This window comes from Cucurbita moschata, unplaced genomic scaffold (genome assembly GCF_002738365.1).
Source record: "Cucurbita moschata cultivar Rifu unplaced genomic scaffold, Cmos_1.0 Cmo_Scf00008, whole genome shotgun sequence".
Taxonomy (NCBI): domain Eukaryota; kingdom Viridiplantae; phylum Streptophyta; class Magnoliopsida; order Cucurbitales; family Cucurbitaceae; genus Cucurbita; species Cucurbita moschata.
This window is the reverse complement of record NW_019268524.1, coordinates 5025453-5047628: the sequence shown is the minus strand read 5'-3', so window position 1 is coordinate 5047628 and position 22176 is coordinate 5025453. Positions and strand designations below refer to the sequence as shown.

General features: G+C 35.8%; 4 protein-coding genes across 6 annotated transcripts in view; 2 read left to right on the top strand and 2 right to left on the bottom strand.

Annotated features, from left to right (window-relative positions):
- The first annotated feature begins 910 nt into the window (after window positions 1–910).
- Window positions 911–6495, top strand: LOC111446273. 3 transcript variants are annotated; one of them, XR_002711044.1, is made up of 10 exons: window positions 911–1448; window positions 1848–1893; window positions 2020–2098; window positions 2192–2237; window positions 2318–2416; window positions 3590–3658; window positions 3734–4073; window positions 4168–4313; window positions 4410–6162; window positions 6304–6495. XR_002711044.1 is itself a non-coding variant. In XM_023085011.1 (9 exons), exons 1-9 carry the CDS (start codon window positions 1008–1010, stop codon window positions 5781–5783), a joined length of 2640 nt encoding a protein of 879 aa, XP_022940779.1. In that variant the 5' UTR covers window positions 911–1007; the 3' UTR covers window positions 5784–6483. The 3 variants fall into 3 exon arrangements, 1 of the variants encoding a protein (XP_022940779.1); XR_002711043.1 differs by having other exon boundaries at window positions 6299–6495; XM_023085011.1 differs by having other exon boundaries at window positions 4410–6483.
- A 2728-nt stretch (window positions 6496–9223) lies between these two features.
- LOC111446424 lies at window positions 9224–9928 on the bottom strand. The gene has a single exon (XM_023085242.1). It carries the CDS (start codon window positions 9837–9839, stop codon window positions 9279–9281), a length of 561 nt encoding a protein of 186 aa, XP_022941010.1. The 5' UTR covers window positions 9840–9928; the 3' UTR covers window positions 9224–9278.
- Window positions 9929–13264: 3336 nt separating this feature from the next.
- LOC111446756 lies at window positions 13265–18833 on the bottom strand. Its single transcript, XM_023085698.1, has 6 exons — window positions 18590–18833; window positions 18289–18422; window positions 14946–15115; window positions 14729–14806; window positions 14213–14357; window positions 13265–13936 (listed from the first exon to the last, which is right to left on the bottom strand). The coding sequence occupies exons 1-6, from the start codon at window positions 18753–18755 to the stop codon at window positions 13526–13528; spliced, it is 1104 nt and encodes a 367-aa protein (XP_022941466.1). The 5' UTR covers window positions 18756–18833; the 3' UTR covers window positions 13265–13525.
- Window positions 18834–19472: 639 nt separating this feature from the next.
- LOC111445870 (AUGMIN subunit 4) overlaps window positions 19473–22176 on the top strand; it is a 6932-nt gene continuing 4228 nt past the window's right edge. Inside the window, exons 1-5 of the mRNA XM_023084392.1 lie at window positions 19473–19784; window positions 19991–20038; window positions 20182–20307; window positions 21443–21787; window positions 21993–22092. Of these exons, the coding sequence (XP_022940160.1) occupies window positions 19650–19784; window positions 19991–20038; window positions 20182–20307; window positions 21443–21787; window positions 21993–22092 (754 nt within the window). The 5' untranslated portion in view covers window positions 19473–19649. The remainder of the gene's footprint in view (window positions 19785–19990; window positions 20039–20181; window positions 20308–21442; window positions 21788–21992; window positions 22093–22176) is intronic.

Here is a 22176-nt window from a genome sequence, read left to right as displayed (position 1 = left end):
ACCACGGTTTGTTACTTATCTACGATGTATGTTACATTAATGACTAAAAATTCATAAGATTCAAATATCAAATATTTACAAATCACAACACATTCCTAACATCGGTTACAAATGTCGAATATTTTAATTTTTATAATAATCTTAAAAGTAGGTGGGATTGAGCTGTAACCTTTTTTTTTTTTGTTGAAAAAATGTGAACTTTGTAACCGATCCAAAATTTTAATTATTTAAAAATTCAACCAGACCCATAATTCAAGTTGATCGAATTATTGGGTCATCTATGTTGGATGATGAAAGTCTCACGTTGGCTAATTTAGGGAATGATCGTGAGTTTATAATCAAAAGATACTTCCTCCATTGAAATGAGGCATTTTGGGGAAGCACAAGGTAGAGCCACGAGAGCTTATGTTCAAAGTGGACAATCATACCATTGTGGAGAGTCGTGTTCATCTAACATGGTTAGTCGTGCCAATAGATTATAAATTCTCAAATGTCGAACAAGGGACTGGGAAAGAAAATTAGTACTTGTGATTGCCAAATATTCATGACTAAATTTTGACTTTATTTATTTAGATACTAAATTTATAATTTAACTTTGGATAATTATTATTTTTGTATCTTAATTCACGCGCTATAAGCGCGTAGGCTATAAAAGTGAGAGAGAAATGACGTAGAACCACGGGCAGGAGCAAAAGCAACACGGAAGGTGAAGCGGGCAGGGAATCGGGTAGCGGGCAGCACTACACGCCGTCTTACAAGAGCATCGTTTTTACGCAGGAGGGTTAAAACAGGAAAAGTGGATGAAATTTTAATCCCGAAGGGTGGTCAGAGCCATAGGTTCGGAAAACGAGGCTGCAGTTGTGGTTAGGTTCGGACCTCACAGATGCCTCGCGAAAAAGCCAAACAGCATCGAAAATAATGTACCGAAGAAAAGGAGTGAGAGAGAGAGAGAGAGAGAGAGGGAGTGAATTCTAGAGAGAGAAAGTCTCGTAGTGAGAGAAAAAGGGATGGGTCAGATCGTGAAGAGGAAGAAGAAAGGGAGACCATCGAAGGCAGATCTGGCACGGCGGTCCGGTGGAGGACTGACATCATCGGAATCTGAACCGCGACGGAGCCTCCGCAGCCGGAATGTGCGGTACAACATCGATTACGACGATTTTCTTGAAGAAGACGACGAGGATGAGGAAGAGAACGAGAGAAGAAGAGAGAAGAAGCTCAAGCTTGTTGTGAAGCTGAACCAGAGCAGAGACGGAGAGCATCTGTCGCCGGTGGCCAGACTTTCTAGGTCAGGAGCGCGTGGAGAGGACGCGGCGGAGTACGGTTCGTCGGCGTCGGAAGGGGAAGATGAACCAGAGAGGAAGCCATTGAAGAAGAGGAGGATTGGCGGAGGTGAAGAAGAGGATGAAGATGAAGATGGAGATGAAAATGAAGATGATGACATTGATGAGGTACTTGAATACAAACAAGATTGATGAACAAGAGAGGCATGAGGGCAGAAAGATCACTGAGATGTTTACGCCATTGGCCCAGACTTCAAAATTAGTGTTACCTCTTTTCCATTTCTCAAGCATCCGTTTCACTCTCTCTCTCTCTAGGTCTTTGGAGAGGTTTTAAGGATTTTGGGGTCAACTGTCAAAAACTAACACCCCTACAGAATCTGATCACGCTCTCCCACCTTTCTCTCTCCACCACTCACTCACTCACATATCATTCTCTCTCTTTCCTTGTTGTCTGCCTTATCTGTCTCTGTTTCTGTCTCTTTCTCGACTTGTTTATCACTCGTGCTGTATTGCGAATTTATGAGTTTGTTTATATGCCCTTTTATTTGACACAATGGGTTTTGACAGGAAAGGGGAAGGAAGGTGGGCTCGAAGGGGTCCGACTCTGTTCCAGGTTTGTGTTCTTTTCAATTCAATTTGTGATTCTAGTTTGCAGGTTTATTCCAATTTTGTCTTCTTTTGATCTTTGAGATTAGTATTTGATTTGGGTTTGTTTAATTTGTGGTGTTCCTTTGATCAGGGACTCCCTCAGATCGATCATCCGGGTTGCCATTACCTGATAAGAAGACATTGGAGTTGATTCTTGACAAACTTCAGAAGTACGGGGGGGAATTGAATCTCTTTTTCTTTTTGATTTTGTTATGATGTGAAATTCCAAGTTCTTAGAATTAAAATATCTGAAATGATGGCAGGAAGGATACTTATGGTGTCTATGCTGAACCAGTTGATCCTGAAGAGGTCTGCAATTTCCCCCTCTTTAAGTGGTTGTTTCAAGTGTTCTTCGGCATCCAAATTTGAAATAATGTTTGTTATTGTAGCTTCCTGACTATCACGATGTCATTGAGCATCCTATGGACTTTGCTACCGTTAGGAACAAGTTGGCTAACGGATCATATTCAACTTTGGAGCAGTTTGAGGTGGGTGTCCAATTCTTTGGTTGAAGAATTTTCTTCGACATGCACGTGCCTTTAAGGTTATCCATTTGTGTCCTGGCTTTTCCAAGCCTTTGATGATCCAACGGTCAATTAGAGCTGTGGAATGCCGCTTAATTGGGGGCTGACTAAGCGACAAACATGATGCCACGAAGGATTCATCCCTTCATTGGACGTGTTAATGTGCCTGACAGTCCTATGTTTCTTGTCTCCTTTTGGGGTGGGGGTTGGAACAGTTGTCAGAATATCATTGCTTTGTACGTTAATGGCTGATCTTTTCTCTTTTCTTTCTTACTCTTCTCCTTTTCTTTTTATTTTTTTTTATCATGGATTGGGGCCGGGGGTGGGGGTGGCGTGTGCCTTTAAGTTTCCTAGCCTAACATGTAAAACCACCATTGATTGCTCCATGGATCTTTGGTTTTCTATGGTTGATGATAACATGCTGCTAATCTTCCAACCAGCTGAATTTCATCTAATCTTTAATGCGTATATCTAGATTTCAATTCTGAATGTTTTTAAGCGTTGGCTCATCCAGTGGAGCTTAGAAACTCATTTGGTTGTACTCTTTTAGGCCTATTGAAGTTTCCATACTCCTCTTGTAGGATTACCCTTCACCCCGGATGAAGTTTATGTATGTTTTTCATACATATAGTTTAGTCTCAAATAGAACTGTGTCTCTGCATTCCAACATTCTTCGCCAAGTTTAATAGCAGCTTCTTCCATTCATGGAAAGAAGTCAAAATGATTCTGCTATGTCTAAACTTTTGGAGTTCTTGAAACTTGGAATGGAGGACTTTTGACAATGGGAAGACACTGGATGAGGAAACTTGGGATTTAGGTTGTTCCAAGCGTGGTTGACTAGTCAATCTCAGGAACTTTATAGCCACTCTCTTCCTCTCACTCATTTATGTAAATTAATTGAATCTTCTGGCTTGTTGGTTTTCAGTTGGGTTTCCTTTCCTTTCACTCTGTGTATATATTGTCCATCAAAGTATCAGTGCTTTGCCACTTCTGCCCTTGCGTGCTGAATATATTCTGTAGTTTTGCTATTTGGGTCAGTGAAGGTTCATTCCTTTTGATGTACTGATTTTGTTTTGAGAATAATGCTGGATGAAGGGGTTATTATATTTTGTTAATTGTTGAGCGTCTCGGATGCAGCGTGACGTATTTCTGATATGCTCAAATGCAATGCAATACAATTCACCAGAAACCATTTATCACAAACAGGTATAGTTATTCTGATGTTTCAAATTTCTTTATTTTGTGTCTTCTGAATTAGTTAACATACTTGGTTTTGTAAAGGCACGTTCCATTCAAGAGCTTGCCAAGAAGAAATTTGAGAGGGTAAGAAGTGAAGTTGAACGCTCGGAGAAAGAGTTGAAGTTGGAGCAGAGTACAAAATTCAATTCATACATCAAGAAACAACCACCAAAGAAACCCTTTTTCAGGACTTTTCAGGAACCCATTGGATCTGATTTTTCCTCAGGTGCAACACTTGCTGGCACAGGCGATGTACAGAACAGTTCCAATCCAATCCATGGTGCTCACCGTGAGGTTCCTAACAATATTGATGGGCAAGTAGAGGGTAGTTCCTCCTTCCTTGATACTACTAATCTGGACAGGGCTGAAGAGCTCTTCTCAGGTATTCTCCAATGATTCTGCTTGATTCCTGATAACTCTGCAAGCAAGTTATTTGGGGGACGTCGAAATCAGTTTTTTTTTACTGACTTTTACAGGAAAGGGTCTTCTAGGTAAATTAGGGAGAAAGACATCTGTGTTTGATGACAACCGTCGTGCAACTTACAATATTTCTAATTCACCAGCGCCAAGATCGGAGTCGATATTTTCAACCTTTGAGGATGAAATAAGACAGCTTGTTGCGGTATTGTCACAAAGAAACTGGTCTCTGCAGTCACTTTTGAGTGGTCTTATCCTGTGGTTTTCACATTTTCCCTTTCCTTTCTTTTATGGAAATTAGGTTGGACTTCATGCGGAGAATTCCTATGCAAGGAGTCTGGCTCGATTTGCTGCGACACTCGGTCCTAGTGCGTGGAAAGTTGCATCCCAGAGGATTCAGCAGGCTGTACCTGTTGGATGTAAATTTGGCCGTGGTTGGGTTGGAGAATACGAGCCACTTCCAACACCAGTATTATTGTTTGAGAACAACAACCAGAAGGAACTTGGTTTTAATAATAACTTGCATTCTACCAGCGAATTAAGAAAGAAGGATGGAAAGCCTTCAGACACTCCTTTGCCAAAGAAGGAATGTCCTCTAAGTGCACCAAGTACAGAGGTGAATGGTCTCGCTAGAGGATCCACCTTAGATGGGAAACCATCTTTCTTTAGGTCCTCCACCCCAAGTCCCGGTCTATCGCCACGGAAAAACCGACAGACCAAGAATTTTACAGAGGGAGAGAAGGTTAAAAACCAAGTTGAGTTAAATTCCTTGCCCTCATTTAAACAAAATAATGTTGATCTCGGTGTAGAGAAGCAGCTTCCAGCCAATCTGAATATGACTACTTCTAGATCTAGAGATGTTTCGTCGGTAAACTTGAATCTTGTGCAATCTGCGACATATAAACTCCCCAGTGTTAATGGCGTGGTGGCCGGAGGATTGTCTAACGGTAAATTCCCGATCAATTGTTTGAATAGTCCACGGGCTGCTGTATCGTCTCCTAGCTTGCCTTCTCAAACAGCTCCAGTGGCAACTTCCCATGGACAGGACCTACACCCCAGTAAGCCGGTACAATTGATGAGAATGATGATACCTGAAAGAGCCCCAAAACAAGAGAACTCATCCAATCAATCTTCATCTGATTCTCTGCCAGCTTTATCATCAGCTCCTTCTGTAATGAGAGACGATTCTAATAATGCTGCTGCAGTAGCTTCTCGTGCATGGATGTCCATTGGGGCTGGAGGGTTTAAACAAGTCAGAGATAATTCCACACCTAAAAGTCAAATCTCTGCAGATTCACTGTATAATCCAGCTCGAGAATTTCATCCACAAATGACACGAGCATGGGGCGAGTTTCGTGCTGGAGGCAATCAGCTTCAGTCTGAGAAGAGTAATTTCCCTATGCAGGCATTTGTTCCACAAGCCACTCTTGTAGCAAATGAACAACAGCTGCAAAACCGGTCCATGATTTACCCTCAGCTAGTTCAGGCCGACATGTCTAAGTTCCAGTTGCAGTCGACTTGGCAAGCTCTCAGCCCACATAACCAGCCAAGGAAGAAACACGAAATGCTTCCTCCCGACTTGAATATTGGTTTTCATTCTCCTGGGTCTCCCGTGAAACAATCCTCTAGTGTTCTGGTTGACTCCCAGCAGCCAGACCTGGCTTTGCAACTTTAACTGAAGGCTAGTTTTGCAAACAAGATTCATATTAGTAACCTGCAACCTTTGGGGATGAAACCGAGACAACTTTTCCTCTATGTTGCACCAAATTACAAGAACAAACAATTTATCGGTATGACACAGATGATTGCATTCAGCACAAACTCGAAAATCCCGAGGTTGGAGAATTCATCCTGATTTATGTATTAGGAATGAGGAATATCCACATCAGGAAGCAATATCCACCAGCAGGATGTGGGATGGTTCTGTTGCAGTCGAGGAACGGATTTTAGCAGACAATATATATTATTTTTCGAGTTCTCCTCCTACTGTAGAGAATGGATCACTCCACTGCCCTGCTGAGAGTCCCAGACACAGACACATTCCTAAATATCAGGTACCCCACCACCATAAAAAATGACGAAAAAAAGAAAAAAGAAAATGATTTTCTTTGTGTCAATTGCTTTGAAAGTGCTGAGAAAGTTGCTATCTGAGAAATTATTGAGGATAAAAATTCTATTTTTGGGTTGTAGAATAGTCACAGGTGGATTGATGAGCTATAGATCTCTGTAATTACTTGGATAAAATCCCACTTTGGTTCTGCTGCTGCTGCTTTGATTGATACATCCAAGATTTACGTACCAATGGCATAGTGCTGTAAGTAACTACTGTATTCCAGTTTGCTCCAATGAGATGATCTTGATTGTTGATTGGCTCACCATGTTCTTCGTAAATGTTTGCATTTGTCATTTATTCTTAGATACAAAGAATTATGCACCTTTTCTGAACTGAGTAGATGCTTTAGAAAGACGGGAGAAATCTTGATTGATTCTGGATGAAATTTGCCTTTTGCCTTTTGATTTTTAATTTATTTTTTAAATCGAGTAGGTGGAGGTTGGAATTCATAGTATTGATCGTGTTAGAACAAACACGACTCTTCACAATGGTATGATATTATCCACTTTGAGCATAAGCTCTCGTGACTTTACTTTAGGCTTTTCCAAAAGGCCTCGTACAAAGATAGTATTTTTTTTTTATTATAAACCCATGATTATTCTCTAAATTAGCTGACGTGGGACTTTCATCATCCAACAGACTGTTCGTCAAAGATATAATATCTTAATCAATTGTGTCCCATTGACACCTTTTGATATTTCTATTTTTATTTGTTAAGATTATTTTTTATTAAATAACAGACACTTTGGTTATTGGCATTTGAGCTTCGTTTTTGTTTCGTCTCCGAGTTATTTCTAAATGCTTCATGAATAGATAGAACGTCTTAATCCGTCATAAATATTCTTTGCTAATGTTTATTGTTTATGGAAGAATCAATTTTATTAAAAAGGAATTATTTTTCTATAATTATTTTTTTAAAATTTTATAAGTTTAACGGCGTCTCATACACACTTAAATTAAATATACGAGATAGAAGAAAATAGGAATCGTCGAGCAACTGATCACGAGGGAGAAGGGAGGAAAATAAAAACGTCGGGGTCTTTTAAAAAATATAAAAGATTAATTAAAAAACATTCTTACTTTTCCCTTTTCATTTCCTTTTCTTATATATTTCTTATCTTAATTTTAGAATTATTAATTGAATTTCAAGATTTTTTTAAATTAAATTCATTTTTTAAGATCAGTTTCATCTGATCAACTTGAGTACAACTCAACTAGTTAGTCAAGATATTTACTCTCGATCAACAAGTCAAAGTTGAACCGAGTTGTTTTGTTCTTGTAATATTGATTTTTCTTATTGTGATTGGTTGATATGTTTTTTTTACGAGTTTTTTACATCTTGGTGAGAATGAATTTTTTACGAGTTTGATTTTGTGGCTAGGTTGAGATTAATGCATTTTTGTGATTTGATTTTGAGAGCGGACGGCTTTAGAATTTTTTTATTTTATTTTTATTTTTATTTTTTATCATAAAGTCTTGTAATTAACGTTTTATTATTTAATTATTTAATTTGTAATTTATATTATCAATTACATGTAAATACAAAGTCATTAGCGTAATCTTGAACACTATGAAGTTAACATTAGAAGGGACCATTTAAAGAAATAATCTAAGGGGTCTATAGTTTCAAGAAATAATCTTTCGAAGATAGTGTATGTGTTGACATTGCGACCTCGTCTATGTGTTGAAGGTTGGAATTTGCACTCGCTATCTGGAATGGATGCCGTAAACGACTTATCATGGACATGAGATGATCCAATGCTATGATAGAACTGAGTGGATGGATGTTCAGGATGTTATGACTGAAACATAGGTCTGTTCTCGATAGTATATCTAAGCGAGCCAATGACATCTTGAGACTTGGGATGACATCTGATATGTGGGCTATATTGTTGGGAACCAAGATGACAAGATAGAATGTGACCAGCATGCATGTGAGAGACTTAGGACCAAGTAGAGGCAAGTTCGAGACTGATGACTTGACTAAGTTGGTTAAGTCACAGATGATTGAACATGCATACATGACGACGTGATGTGTTCGGTTGGCGAAGACGAACCTTGCAAAAGGTCTGACAAAGCTACAAACACGGAAAAAAATGTATATGAGGTTTGAGTTTTCCTCAAGGTTTGTCGTGGGCGTATCAAGATCATGACGTCATATGACTAAAAATGTACGACAATAAAACGAGAGAATAAAATGGAAAGTTGGATGAGGACGGTGACATGCACGTGATCTAAGTATGGTCCGAGGTTGGTAGTTGCCACACAATTTGCAAAAGTCAAGCCTTACAACTTTGACTAACTTTTTTTTTTTTTTTTTTTTTTCCATTTTCTATTAAAAAGATCTCATCTTATTGGTTTTAATTTTTAACCATTATAATAATTTTTTCAAAAAAAAGTTTATTATTATTATTATTATTATATTAAATATTTATCTTTATACTTTTAGCAACTTCCCTTTAAAATATTAATTTTCGATCTTTATCTTATTATTAAACCTATCAAAAACATCCTTTACGTTTTAAATTTATAAATTATAGAGTTGTCAGAAGAAAACTCGATTACCTATTTCATTTGACGTTCTCGAGTGGGGGCCAGTCCAATTTAACCGACTTTTAGATAATAAGGAGGCGAGTTGATCCGCTTTAATCTAGGAAAAACCCTAGTAAGCCACCAACTCGATGCAAGTCACGTGACCTACTGCTCGACCTTTGCTCCACATCTCTACTCGTAACATTTCCATATGAAAAAAGATAGGTTTACCATGTTTCATCAATAGCACCTAATCTATACCGATTTAGACTAAATTAATAATAATAAAAAAGTACTTTTAATTTTTTATGTTGTGAGTTTTTTTAAAAATATTATTAAAATTTGTGATTATTAAATATTGTTTAAACATATTTTTATTAATTTCAGTACAAATTATAAGAAACATTTATGTACAGTTGATTTGATTTGAAGAACTAACAACACTAAATTATCACGAACCGAAATGGAAATGGAAATGAAGAAAAGTTATTCACAGAGAGATTGATGATAAGTGCAAATGGAATGTCACAGTGATTCCAGAAATCCAGTTTTGGTAAGAACAGCATTCCTTACTTTACTCAGATCTCTCCCTTTCAATGTTCTTCCGACTCCTTCCAACACAGAGAACGACGAAATCTGTGCCCTAACTAACCTTTTTGCAATCAATTCATGCGGCGGAACTCTCTCCTCAAATCCTTCCTCCTCTTCCTCCTCCTCCTCCTCGCTCTCATCGGCAACTCCGTCGTCGCAATCGAATTTCCATGGCGTTTCACTTCCGTTAGGTTTAAACCACCGCGGAATCGATCGAGGAGCCGATTTTGGAGCAATCCGAGCATTGCCTCTGCCGTTCAACCTCGGAATCATTCCGGAAGCGGAAACGGATTCAGAAATGGACGAATCGGCGAAGAAATTCAAATCATCGGAGGAATTTGAAGCCGTTATCGATTTCTCCTCGAGAACGTTCCACACGTCTTCTTCTTCGAAATCGCCGTTTCTGAAAGACCGCCACAGAGCGCTGCTCTGCATTCTCAGGCCGTTTTCACCGCCGTACATGGCTAGAGAGAGAGGAATTTGAGATGAATCCATGGAATCTCAAGGTTTTGGGAGAATCCGTAATGAATTTGAAGAGAAGATTGCAGTGATTTTTAAAGAAGAAGAAGAAGAAGAAGAAGAAGAAAGAGACGGCTCTATCGTTTGTGGTAAAAGATGTGAAGACGACGTCGTTTTCATTGGTTTTGTTTGTTTTAAATGAAATAGGAAGATGCGTGTGACAACCAAAGTCTTGAGAGAATTAACATCATTTCATTTATTATATGCTTTTATTTTTTTCCCTTCTAAACCTTATTCTTAATTTCATTTCTACTTTTGACCATGATTTTACCAATTGAGGTTTTGCTTACTTTATTTATTGTATATATTTACTTTCACGTTTTTTTATCCTTCGTATTTTTTTACTACTGATTTAGTTTTGTAACCATACTTGATAGATATAACGTGTCGTGTCGGGTTGACTACCATCTTCTATGGGATCGAGCTAGCCTTGTGACTCGGGTTGGGATGTTAGTAAGGAAAAATTGAATTTTCAACTTTGAGTGGAAAAGTACCAATCTGATACCATTTGTGACGTCGCATGTCCAAGTTTTAGATCAGGATTTGAAATCAAGATGCAACATTTGTTGACCTCGGTATTCTCCTGTTAGTATACTTTGTTCTTACTCACGTGTTTTTTTGAAGAATTTTCAAAAGGTCACTCAATATAAAATTGTTCCGAGCTAAGCATGTTAAGTTTGGAGTTTCTATAATTGAGCCACGGAAAAAGAACGTGCATATTGTTAGTATAGGAAGTAATTTCAATTCTTTTTGAGTTTTTTTTTCTCTATTATCCTAACCTTAAAATCACTCTCGTTCATGTGTGCATTCGGTTTATTCATGTATCTCTCCTTACTTTTAAGGGAAATTAAGCCCTATATATATATATATATATATATATATATATATTCCCCCTGGTTTTCTGGCTTTCTCGGACCTTAGGTAAGGTTTATCTTCGCCAATCGAACATCATTTGTGCGAAATCCAAGCTTGTTCGATAACACTCGTTACCTGCATGTGCATGTTTAATTGTCTGCGACACATCCGACTAACCTCTACGCTAGGCCAAGTCATTTAGCTCGACCTTGCTTCTACTCGGGTCCAAGGTCTCTCAATACAACGTCACGTCTCTTCTTATCATCTCGATCCCCATCAACATGGTCCATATGTCTTGACGCCATCCTGAGTCTTGGTGTGTCGTTGCCCATCATAACTCTCTCGGTCATACCATCGAGAATGAGCCCTTGTGTCGCTCATCTCATCCAGACATCCCGAACATCCATTCATCCAAGTTTACTATATACTCATTGATTTATATCATTGATTTCGAAAATTTCATGACATTCATACAAATAACATTCTATAGTTTACTATATACTTCATACTTCTTAATTAAAAAAATAATAATTTCACACGTTTATCAAATAATCATTATTAAATACACAGCCTTTTAAAAATATGATAAATATTAGAATTAAAAAAAGAAAAAAAGTGGATCTTGTGAGGCTAAGTCAAAGTTGACGGGTAGAACTCTACCAGATAATTAGTAAAGGAAAATAATAAATATATATATATATATATATATTTTGTTGTTGTTAAATTAGTAAAATAAATTATGTAAAAAAATATATTAATAAACTTTTAAAAATTTTAATAATACTCTCGTCTTGTTTTATAAATACCTTTAAAATTTTAAATATTCTATTTTTTTTTAAGATCGTTAAAAAATAACATTAATTATTTAAAAAAATCCATAAAATTTAAAAAGTAAAATAAACATGTTTTACTTATATATATATGTATATATATATAAAAAAAGTTAATTTCAATATATTGATTGACATAAATGCTTTCCAAAGTTTTAATATTTTTTTTTAGTATTTTTGAAACATAGTATTTGTAAAAAAGTTTAAAAAGTATAAATAATTTTTTATTATAAAAAAATAGGTATTTTTTAAATATTTTCAAAATAAAAAAATGTATTTTTCTTTAAAGAAAGTGTTATAAAAAATATTTTTAAAGTTTTTAAAAACGAATCTTTTAAGAGTATTTTTTTATACCAAATATAAAGTTTAAAAGTATTTTAATTAATTAATTAATTTTTTTTTATATATCTCATTAATAAACTCAACTTTAAAATATTTATTTATTGATTGAAAATAAATAAATAAATAAATAAATAAATGTGTAATGATTGGACAAAAGATTCCTTCATTATTCTTTATTGTCGTTTAGTTAGCTGAAGCTGGCGGCCGACAAAAGCTTATACCGTACGGATTCTGAAAAGCCGTCATAATAATCTTAATTTTTGTTTTTTAATCAATTTATTAATTTAGTAACTTAATTTCTTTAGTTTAATAATAGTAAGTTAAATTAATAAAAATATATCTAGATTAAAATTACTAAAATTACTTTTAAATAAATAATTAATAATGAAAAAAAAAAACATAAAATGACATTTTTTTCAGACTGAAGTAGAGGGCCGACCTTAATTATTTGTTTCAAATCGTGCAATTAAAAGCCATTTTTTTGGGCTTTTTTTTATTATTTTTTAAAAGTTAAATAATTTGCTCACAAAATTGCAAATAATTTATAAAGTTAAAATATTAGTCAGAAAAAGCCACATTTATTGTACTATTTTTGTTTTTTTTTAAAAAAAAAAATTATTTTAAAAAAAGGAATATATAATTGTATTAGATAATTTTTGTTTTTTTTTTGTTTTTTTTAAGATTTTAAACTAAAAATCTATAAAATCATTTCTTAAGCTTAAAATGTTCAATCTTATTATGTATTTATTAGTCAAAAATGAAAAAAAAAATGCTTTAATAACTTAGACTATTTGATTCTTATTCGTATTTTAATTTTTTGTTTTTACTTTATAAATTTGTTAATCGAGAAGATTAATATTACTTTATAAATCTGTTAATTGAGAAGATTAATATTTCATTATATGCAACTCGATTTTAATCCTAAGTGAGTTATGAACTCCTGCCTTAGGTAGGGACTAACCAAATAGAGAGTTAGAAACATAATATCATGAGATATATAATATCTATTAACAATGAGCTTGGGCGATTACAATAGATTACGTATTCAAATCAGCAATTTCTAACCTATCTAGAGAATATTTTAGGTAATATTCTCGTAGAGTAATAATAATAATTATTATTTTTATTAATTTTCAATAAAGTTAGAATATTGAGGAGAAGATATAGAAACTTATACCCTTTTGTGAATAATTTCATATATACCAAACAACCCATCTTTGGAAAAAAGAGTAAACAAATTAAGAATGAGTATTCTACTTATGTTCACCGGGAACCAAATAGAAGTACTTTCCATAAACTTTGAACCGGGAACCATATTCGGTCGTTCATGTACTTCTAGAGTCGATCATAATCGAGTTTCTAAATTCCAAAATACAATGTGAAACTCGTTTTCATTTGGCTCATCTTCGTAGCAAAACCAGGCCACAGACTTACTCGTTTTCAAGGTAAAGCTCATACCTTGTTCCCTATCTCAAACGATATACACGCAAACGCCATTCTCGAGCATAGGCGAGCTAGATGAATCTTTATCAGTCTTGAAAAACTGTGTTGTACATAGGATTTTATCTCACAATCTTATATAAGTAAGGCATTGTATGTTCTGAATAATGAAAACGTAAAGAGAAACAGTAGAAGCTATGTGTGACTCTGCAAAGTTTTACTTGCTTTAGAGGCCAAGGCCAGTGCCTTGGCTCTTGTACTCGTTGTCATCCACTCCCTCTCCGCACGTCTTTGATGTTGCCTCGCATTTTTAGCTCGTTTAGGAGCTAAGCGAGTGTCCCTTTCCAGGAATGCAAGCCTGAATTTTTCAGCCAAAGACAATTCTGAGGAATTCAATGGAGGAACTGGAGCCCTCGACGTGCATCTAGCCACTGCCCATGTTTTGGGGTCGATATCGACAATGGCGTGTTCATCCAACGCGATATTTGGCAATGCTTCCCTTGGAACTCGCCTCCCACTGAAAGCAAACGGTGATGGCTTCGGATTAACTGTGATGCGTGGGCACTCTGTGGAGAACATCTCCAAGGAATTTTCGTCTATTTTTGGCTGCAGATTGTAAAAAAGAGAGCAGGAATGATCAGAATTGGTAGGGACTCTTTAAGAATGCAAAATTAGTATGACCTATTTGACAACCATAGAATTAGGCTTTCTAGAGGACTGTAAGATCAGAGAAGTGGTCTCTTCTGTTTCCTCGTTTTCGTGTCTTAGATCTTTCTAAAAACGTTCTTATAATCGGAATCCGATGATGAAATTGTTTATGTATCTAAGGAAAGCAGGAAAGATAATGAAAACAAATCAACTTGAGGGTAGAAGGTACCCTACCCAGACCAACCACCGAAGTGATTGTGCCCCATTAGCAATTTCAGCTGTATCAAGATCCTCCCATGAATCTCCTTCTATATCATCCAGCCTTGGTTTAAATATATCCAAGCACCTTCGTGCCGTATCATCACTCCTCGGGCACCCTCTGCAACATTTTTGTTCATACCCTGTTATGAGGTTATGTTACTCCTAGTCAAAATACAATGTATATATATATATATCTAGAGAGAGAGAGCCACAATGACAGAATGATGCAACAAAAACAGTAAATCAACGAACTTGTGTTTGAATCGTTAACTAAATAAAGACTACGTTCCACAGGCAGTCGAAAAGGTATCGATCGACCAGATGAATTTGGAAAATTTGTTATTTGCTCAAGTTTTATGTACAAGAGGTGGTTAAAGCTTTCCATGGAGATACTTCGAAGGATAACTGGAAGTGATAGCAACTTCTTGGCAGTAAACTACCAATATTATATATTTCAATAGTATCAGTGGTGAGGAAATAGGCGAGTACCCGCAACGAAGTGTCTCCAAAGAGCAACAATGCTGGACGAGCTCAGAAATACCAGCAGCTGTAATCTTGTTGCATCGACTGCATTAAAACTCTTCTTAATGAAAAAATAAAGAACTTAAATTATCCAGCTATGCTATTGAACAACAGAGAATAAAATAAATAAATAAATAAATAAAAAAGAGAAGAAATTCATCAATGACACTTGTGAGCTGCACACCTTATATCCACAGCTCTAAGAAGTTTACACGTCTGCGCAACTTTTGTTAATCCAAAATCAGAAACATCTGAACCAGAGACATCGAGTGTTTCCCACGAACTATCTGCTAAGGAGATGACAACATCATCATCCAGTAATTTCCTTCTTCGGGCAATTGCCGTTATTGATTGCTGTGATTCCAGAAAATAGATTGAGAACGCACATGATAGACAAGTTTTTCAGTTAACAGTATATAAGATAGTAAAGCTTGATAAATTGCAGTAATCCAAAGCCTTACAAGAGAAAATGGAAGTACTCCAACTCCCAATTACAAAAGTGTATTTGAAGAAGGGGAGAGAAGGAATTTGAATTCCAAGAACGGATAAAACAGGTAGTTCCTGGGAAGCTATTATGTTTAAATTTCAACTAAGGATAAGAACTAAGTAGCTTTTGGGTCATTTTTGTTAGAGTATATATGTGGATATGAGCTTGTTAATATTTTGTTAATTTTACCATTATTAGTTCAAGGTTTCCATGTCTGTATATATTTGACTCTGCTGTCTAGAATGAAGTGAATTCTCTCATATTTGGCCTCACAATAACATGGTATCAGGGCACTAGGTCATTCCTCGAGCAATTAGGGTTTTGTGAATCTACAGGGATTTGTGAACCCTTACGGTTTGAGGTTTGGAACACCTTCTTGGAGGGTCTGGTCTTTTACCTTGGGTTTTGCACATCAATGTCGTTGTCACCACTGCTGCGAAGGACGGTTACTGGAGTATTTTTTTTCTTTTCATCACCACCCATCCCAATCGCCAATCAGAAGGAACCCAGTATCTGTCCGGAAAACACCAGCGTGGGGGCTACACATGTTGTCTGTTCTACCATCAATCCCGCACTCCGGCGCATGAGTAACCAGAATTTTCTCCAGTTATCATGGCTTTCCTTTTTTGCTATTTTCTGACTTGTTTGTGTGGTTATTGGTCATAATTGGTTCAGGTTAAAAGCCGATTTGAAAAATAAGTGAAGTTTTTTATATTGGAAACTCCACTCAAATCAGATTTTCAGAAGTTAATGTGGTATTTGGTTCTTATTTTGTGGTTTTATATTTGCCATTGACTTATGGTTGAACAAGAGCTTGCAGTGATGTCTAATGGGGTTCATTTAAGGACTCAATGCACCCATGGTTCATGTAAGAAGTCATTTGTTAATTCTAGGGCCGAGTTTGCGAAATTTCAACACTAGTCCTACTACAACCATTGTTGGGTCAGATAACTGAATTATTGTCATCTTCCATCCTCTACCAAATGGGTCAACGACTTAATTAATCCGAATTTGTATTCTACTCATTTTTCATCTACATTTCTTTCTAATGCTACTTTGGCAGATGAATCAAAATCGTCTGTACTTGGATCTGGCACAATAAATCTAACCTCATCTCTTTCTTTGTCATCTGTTTTGCATTTAACTCAACTTGCTTTTAATTTGATCTCTTTAGTATATGCTCACTTATAACTTTAATCGTTGTGTTTCATTTTTTTTCTGGGCTATTGCTTGTTTCAGGATCTTGTGACAAAGAAGATTATTGACAAAGGACATGAATTTGGAGGACTTTGTATTTTTTTAACATCAAGTACCAAAAATTGCAAGTTCCAGAGTAGTTTCTCCTCTTGTTGTCCATTGTCGTGTTGGTCATTCATCTCTTTCAGCACTAAGAAAGATTTATCCACAATTTCATAATGCGTCTTCATCAAATTGTGATTCATGCAAAATTTTCAAATTTCATCGTCTTAGTTCAAGCCCTAGAGTTGATAAACAAGCGCCTTTTGAATTAGTTCATTCCAATATTTGGAGTTCTTGACCAGCTATGTCCACTTGACATTTCGTTACTTATGTTGGCGGGTTATTCTCGTATGACTTGGTTATATTTTATGAAGAATCATTCTGAGTATTTTTCTCACTTTTGTAATTTTTGTACTGACATTCAAATTCAGTTTTGTGTTTCCCTTAAAATTTTGAGACGCATCAATGTTGGCGAGTACTTCTTTGAACACTTAGATTGTACCTATGTAAGCATGAAATTCTTCATCAATCATTTTGTGTCGGTACTCCATCTCAAAATGGAGTTGTTGAACGAAAGAATAGGCATCTTCTCAGGGTATCTTGTATCTTGTATCTTGTGATGTTACTTTCTTTGAGAACAAACCTTTGAGTTTAACTTTGTCTAGTATGAATTAGAGGGAGGATGATATCTTTTATCTATACACTCATGTCTCCTACACCCTCTCTAATTCTTCCCCTTTGACATTTGTCCCTACTCGTCCCCCAAATACTCAAGTCTACTCTAGACGGAACCTTCTAGTAAATGTCTTGTACAAGAAGATTCTTCACCATCAGATCTAGGACAAAGTGATCAGCTTCTTTTTGCTCTTCCATGTATGCTTATATATATTTGGTTCTACGGAATAGAATGAAGTGTATTCTTCCATACTTGGTGGTCTCACAATAATAGTTATGATTAAATGTTCGAATAGGGAGTTATAACCCCATGGGACATTATGTTTGTTTGTCCAGTAATTAACTTCGTGTTTTATAGATAGGGAATGTGTTCTTTTATGTGGTCATCAGTTTATAATCTTGGGAGATATAGTTAACCCCTTCGTATTAAAGTGGCGATAGGTTGTAATCGAGTAGTAAATAAAAGAGATACCTATCATCCTCCATACAGAAGCTCTTGAAACATTTCTCCATTAACTCATAGACTTTTGCCTCGATACTTTTAAATTTGCGTCAAGTTTGTCCATGGCTGATTGTACGTTCAGAAGTCTCAAATTCATCTCTGCACTTAATTTTTTTTTGGGGTGTTCAACAACACATTGGTAGGTGAGATTCAAACATCTAATCTCTTCATCAAATTATAAATTTAACCAATTGAGTTACTCTCAAACTCTCTATACTAAAATTTATCTATTCAATAGTCTGGAAAATAATTGGTGTCATAAAATTGTACGACCAAAATCAATCTTCTGTAGCATACTTTAAGTCTTGCATTAAACACAGCGCATTACAAAACTATTGAGGTTAATAAATTCAAGTGGAGACACGAAGTTGAATGAACATGCAACTGAAACCAGCATTGAAATACGAAATGAAAGATATGAGGTAAACAAACTTTTTTTTTTTTGTAAAACAAGCTAATTAACTGGGCACCGGGTTCATTAGTCTTTCAGCAGAACACATGGCCAAATAACGTTAAAGAGTGCAAGGCAACATTGAAAGAAGCAAGAAACCGACACAATTAATCCAATTCAGTCAATTTGTTATCCAGATTCAACATGAAGAAAAAATTCTAAACAAAACCAACCTTCACATCTGATGGAAAGCTGGCACTAATCTCATCCAAGTCAGAAATTATATCCTCCAAATGCTTGCCAATAAGTCCAACGCACAAACTGACTAAACTCGGAGTTTTCTTCCTCTCAAAGGGCAATCCTGTTCCTGTAAACAAAACCATACCTCGAATTACAAAATTACTGAACGAAATCCGCATTTACGATAAACAAATGCCGCAAATTTGCTCGCCGACTTAAAGCTTGACACATTAGTCTTTCTTCAAATATTCAAAACCGATCAATCAATAGCAATCGAGAGAGAGGGGGATTTACCGGAGGATTGAGAAGGAGTAGCCTTGAAACTGGATTCGTGACTCGAATCGAGAGATAAAGATTTAGCAAAAGGATCAGAAGAAGTAGGCTTGGAACTGAATTTCTGATTCAAATTAAGCTTCTCAAAAGTTTTCGAAATGATCTTCGTTTCTTCGATTGTTTCCATCAAAAATTGAAGGATTGGGGAGACGAGCAGAAATCGTTAGAAAAAAAATGAACGAAAAGAAGAAAGCATTGACGGGAACAACGGGGCAATCAAATTTGATTATAAAGGAACAGACACCACAATAAAATTGTGGAATTTTATTTTATTTAATTTTCAAAAATCAATTATTTTATTATTTATTTTTAAAGCACTATTAATAATTAAAAAAAAAACATTTTATCTTATTATATTATTTTATAATTTATTTAATTAAAAAAACCCTAAATTTACGTTAAAAAAAAATATAACCACGCCTCTCGACTATCGTATGATATTGACTCCTGAAAAGACCTCGTACCAAATGAAAATAATATTTATTGATAATAAACTTATCATCATTCCCTAAATTAGTGGATGTGCTCATACCAATGAGATAATATTCCTTGATTATAAACTCATTGGAGGTGAGATTTTCATCCAAGATAATAAATTTTTTACTGAATTAATAAAAATATAATTTTTTTTCTCAAATATACTAAAAACTTAAAAAAAAAATTAAAAAATATTCTCTAATTTGGATGAAAATGGTTAATATTTTATTTTAAAAATATTTTAAAACTTTTATTTTATTTAGCTTAAAAAATATCTTTAATTTACGATTTTTATTTTATTTTTTATTTTTATATAAAATAAACAGAATTATAATTCAGGCTTCAAAATTCAAAAGGACACGATAAGGGTATTCTGGTAAATGCAATTTAACATATCGCTTTTGCGCGCTGCAAAGGTTTCAACTTCCACTCTTCCAGGCCGGCCGGGGAGTAGTCTGCATCTGTGAAGAGATTTCGATACACTGGCTCACCGGAGCTCCGAGAACTGCTCTCAAAGGTCTCTGGTTCGTTCTTCTCATCTTCAATGGCGAAAAGCTTACAGGGAGGAGGCCAAAACCTCCCAGCAGACGTGACGCAGGTGATTGATCAGTTGGAGCGCCACTGCTTGGCTCCCGATGGATCTCTCGTCTCCAAGCCCGTTCACTACGACCTACTACTCGTATTTCATCTCCTTCTTTCTCTTTTTCTCTTTCTCTCCACTCGATTCGTGCGTTTTATTGGTTGTCCAGGAAGTGTGGGTGGAATTGAGCGATACAAATTGATTTGTTTTGGAATTGATCCAGAAATTGACCTAATTGTGTAATCGAACTTGTTTCGGTTTGGTGTTTTTTACTCATTACTGAATACTGAAGATGAATTTTGCAGGCGAGAGAAGAAATGTCGAGGGAGAGATTGCGTTATTTGGAAGCCATGGTGGGTGGTTTTTACTTTGATTCTCTATTTCTAGGTCCTGTAACATTTTAAAAATTGATTGAATCATTGGCTTAATTGCAGCCGTTGGTTAGCTTGTACTTGTGATTATTTTGAGTGTGACTGTTGTTGTATGTTTCATGCAGGCAATCTATTCTGAAGCAATTGCGATGGTGGAAGAGTACCAACAGGCTGTTTCAATGGCGAACCTTGGCGGAGTTCGAGATGGTCAGGCTCTTTATCCACAACTAGGTTTGAAGAATTCGGCTCAGGTTTGTGATCGGAGCCATTGAATATATTACGATTCATAATGGAAATACGGTGGATGATGGTTGATAGCCTTCGGAGATACCTAGTACTCTCCCACTATTAAATCCTAAATCTATCTACCTCTTATACCCTATACATTCAAATTCAGTAGAATTAACTTTTTCTAACAAAATCAATCACTCACTAAAAATGAATATTGATAACCTTGATTTCTAACAGTTTGATTATATATTTCATGGACTGATTTTTCTTCTGCAATTGATCGAAAAAGTACTTTGTAATATATACATTTATAAGGAAACATAAACATTTCATTGATGCTGTGAAGTGATGATAGAAGAATAGGTCTTATCTAGGAGTTACAAAAATATCTTCCCCTGAGATACGAGGGAAGAAAGACTAATTACAAAAAGGGGGTGGGGGGTTGATAATTTAAACCACAAAAGATCTTAGTAGATGATAAGTTCCATAATCGAGTCGAAACTAGAATGCTTATCCGAGAAAATATGAGTCTTGTGTTCCTTCCAAATGCTCCTAACTACGTTATAATATCACCTTTCTTATTTTAGTAGGAAGGATAATTGAGCTTAAACGTGGCTCTTTCTTTGCTTTTACCTTTTACCTTCAATATGTTGTTTGTCTGGAAATTCAAACAGAATGGATCTGTTATATAATGGCTTGTTAAGAAAATGTAATGAAAAACTTCAAGGGTGGATATCTGCAAAATAGTGAAGTTGTGGAAACGCCACAAGTTTGCTGTTGTTTAAAGATTTTGTAACTTTTTTCAGTGCATAAACATGCCGCAGGTTGTTTTTGTGATGTTAAATTTGCTGCATATTGGTCTTCTGAACTCCTTTCTGCAATTCAGGCCTTGGAGACGATACTTTGTAATCATTTTTTTAATGTAACAAGTTATTCTAAGAAGCTTATGGTGCTTGGAAGTAGTATTTTTCTTCTCCAAATTTTTAATATTTTATTAGCCTTTCTGTCTTTATCAAATTGCCATGCATGTTTAAAAAAAGACAATTTTCTTTTATAGCGATAATCAATTTCTGAACTGGCCTTTAAGTATATGTCTAATTATACATTACACCATGTCTGTTTATATGGAGTGATAGCTTGCAAACCCTGTCTCAGGTTTATGAGACTCTTGAGCATCGAATGGTTGTGGCAGAAGCATCTCAAAGATTGAGACTTCCTCTTATATCAAAGGATGGTGAAATCCATGAGGAAGAGATTGAGAAGTTGAGTTTAGTATCTCGAAGTTCCCTTGATAGTACAAGCACTGGTGTCACAATCAGTTCAAGTTCTAACTCAACAAATTATGCGAGTGCGAATAGTGCTGGAAGCATAGTGAACAATAGTCTTTCGGTTAGCTCAAATGATAATGCAGAACCTGGAGTAGGTGGCGTTCCCAATCGCTTTCTTGGAATCACCCCTGCCTTCTTATGGCAAACACAGCTCCATCAAGTGCCTTCCATGGTATGCCATCAATGTGGGGATGGGTGAAGGGAATCAAGTAGTCGTCTATATTTCGTTTTTTCTGTTAGCTTTCATTGAATTGGATTGTTATGCAGCCCCCTGCTCTTACCAGACATTGTTTTTAACCACTTAATATTTTTGTTCTCAATATATGAAAGGCATCACTGATATAAGTTATCTGCAACTTCCTCTTATGTTATTATAGGATATGCCCGAATATCAAATGGCTCTTTCCCGTGAGATTGATGCTCGTTTGAAGATTAAATGTGATAAGGTAGCTGATGCTTTTGTGATGGATGATATTGGTACGTCTATGACTCCTTATCATTTCTGTACAATTTTGCAAGCATGTGTTATACATGAAAGTGTGATGTTTTTTTTTTTTTTGG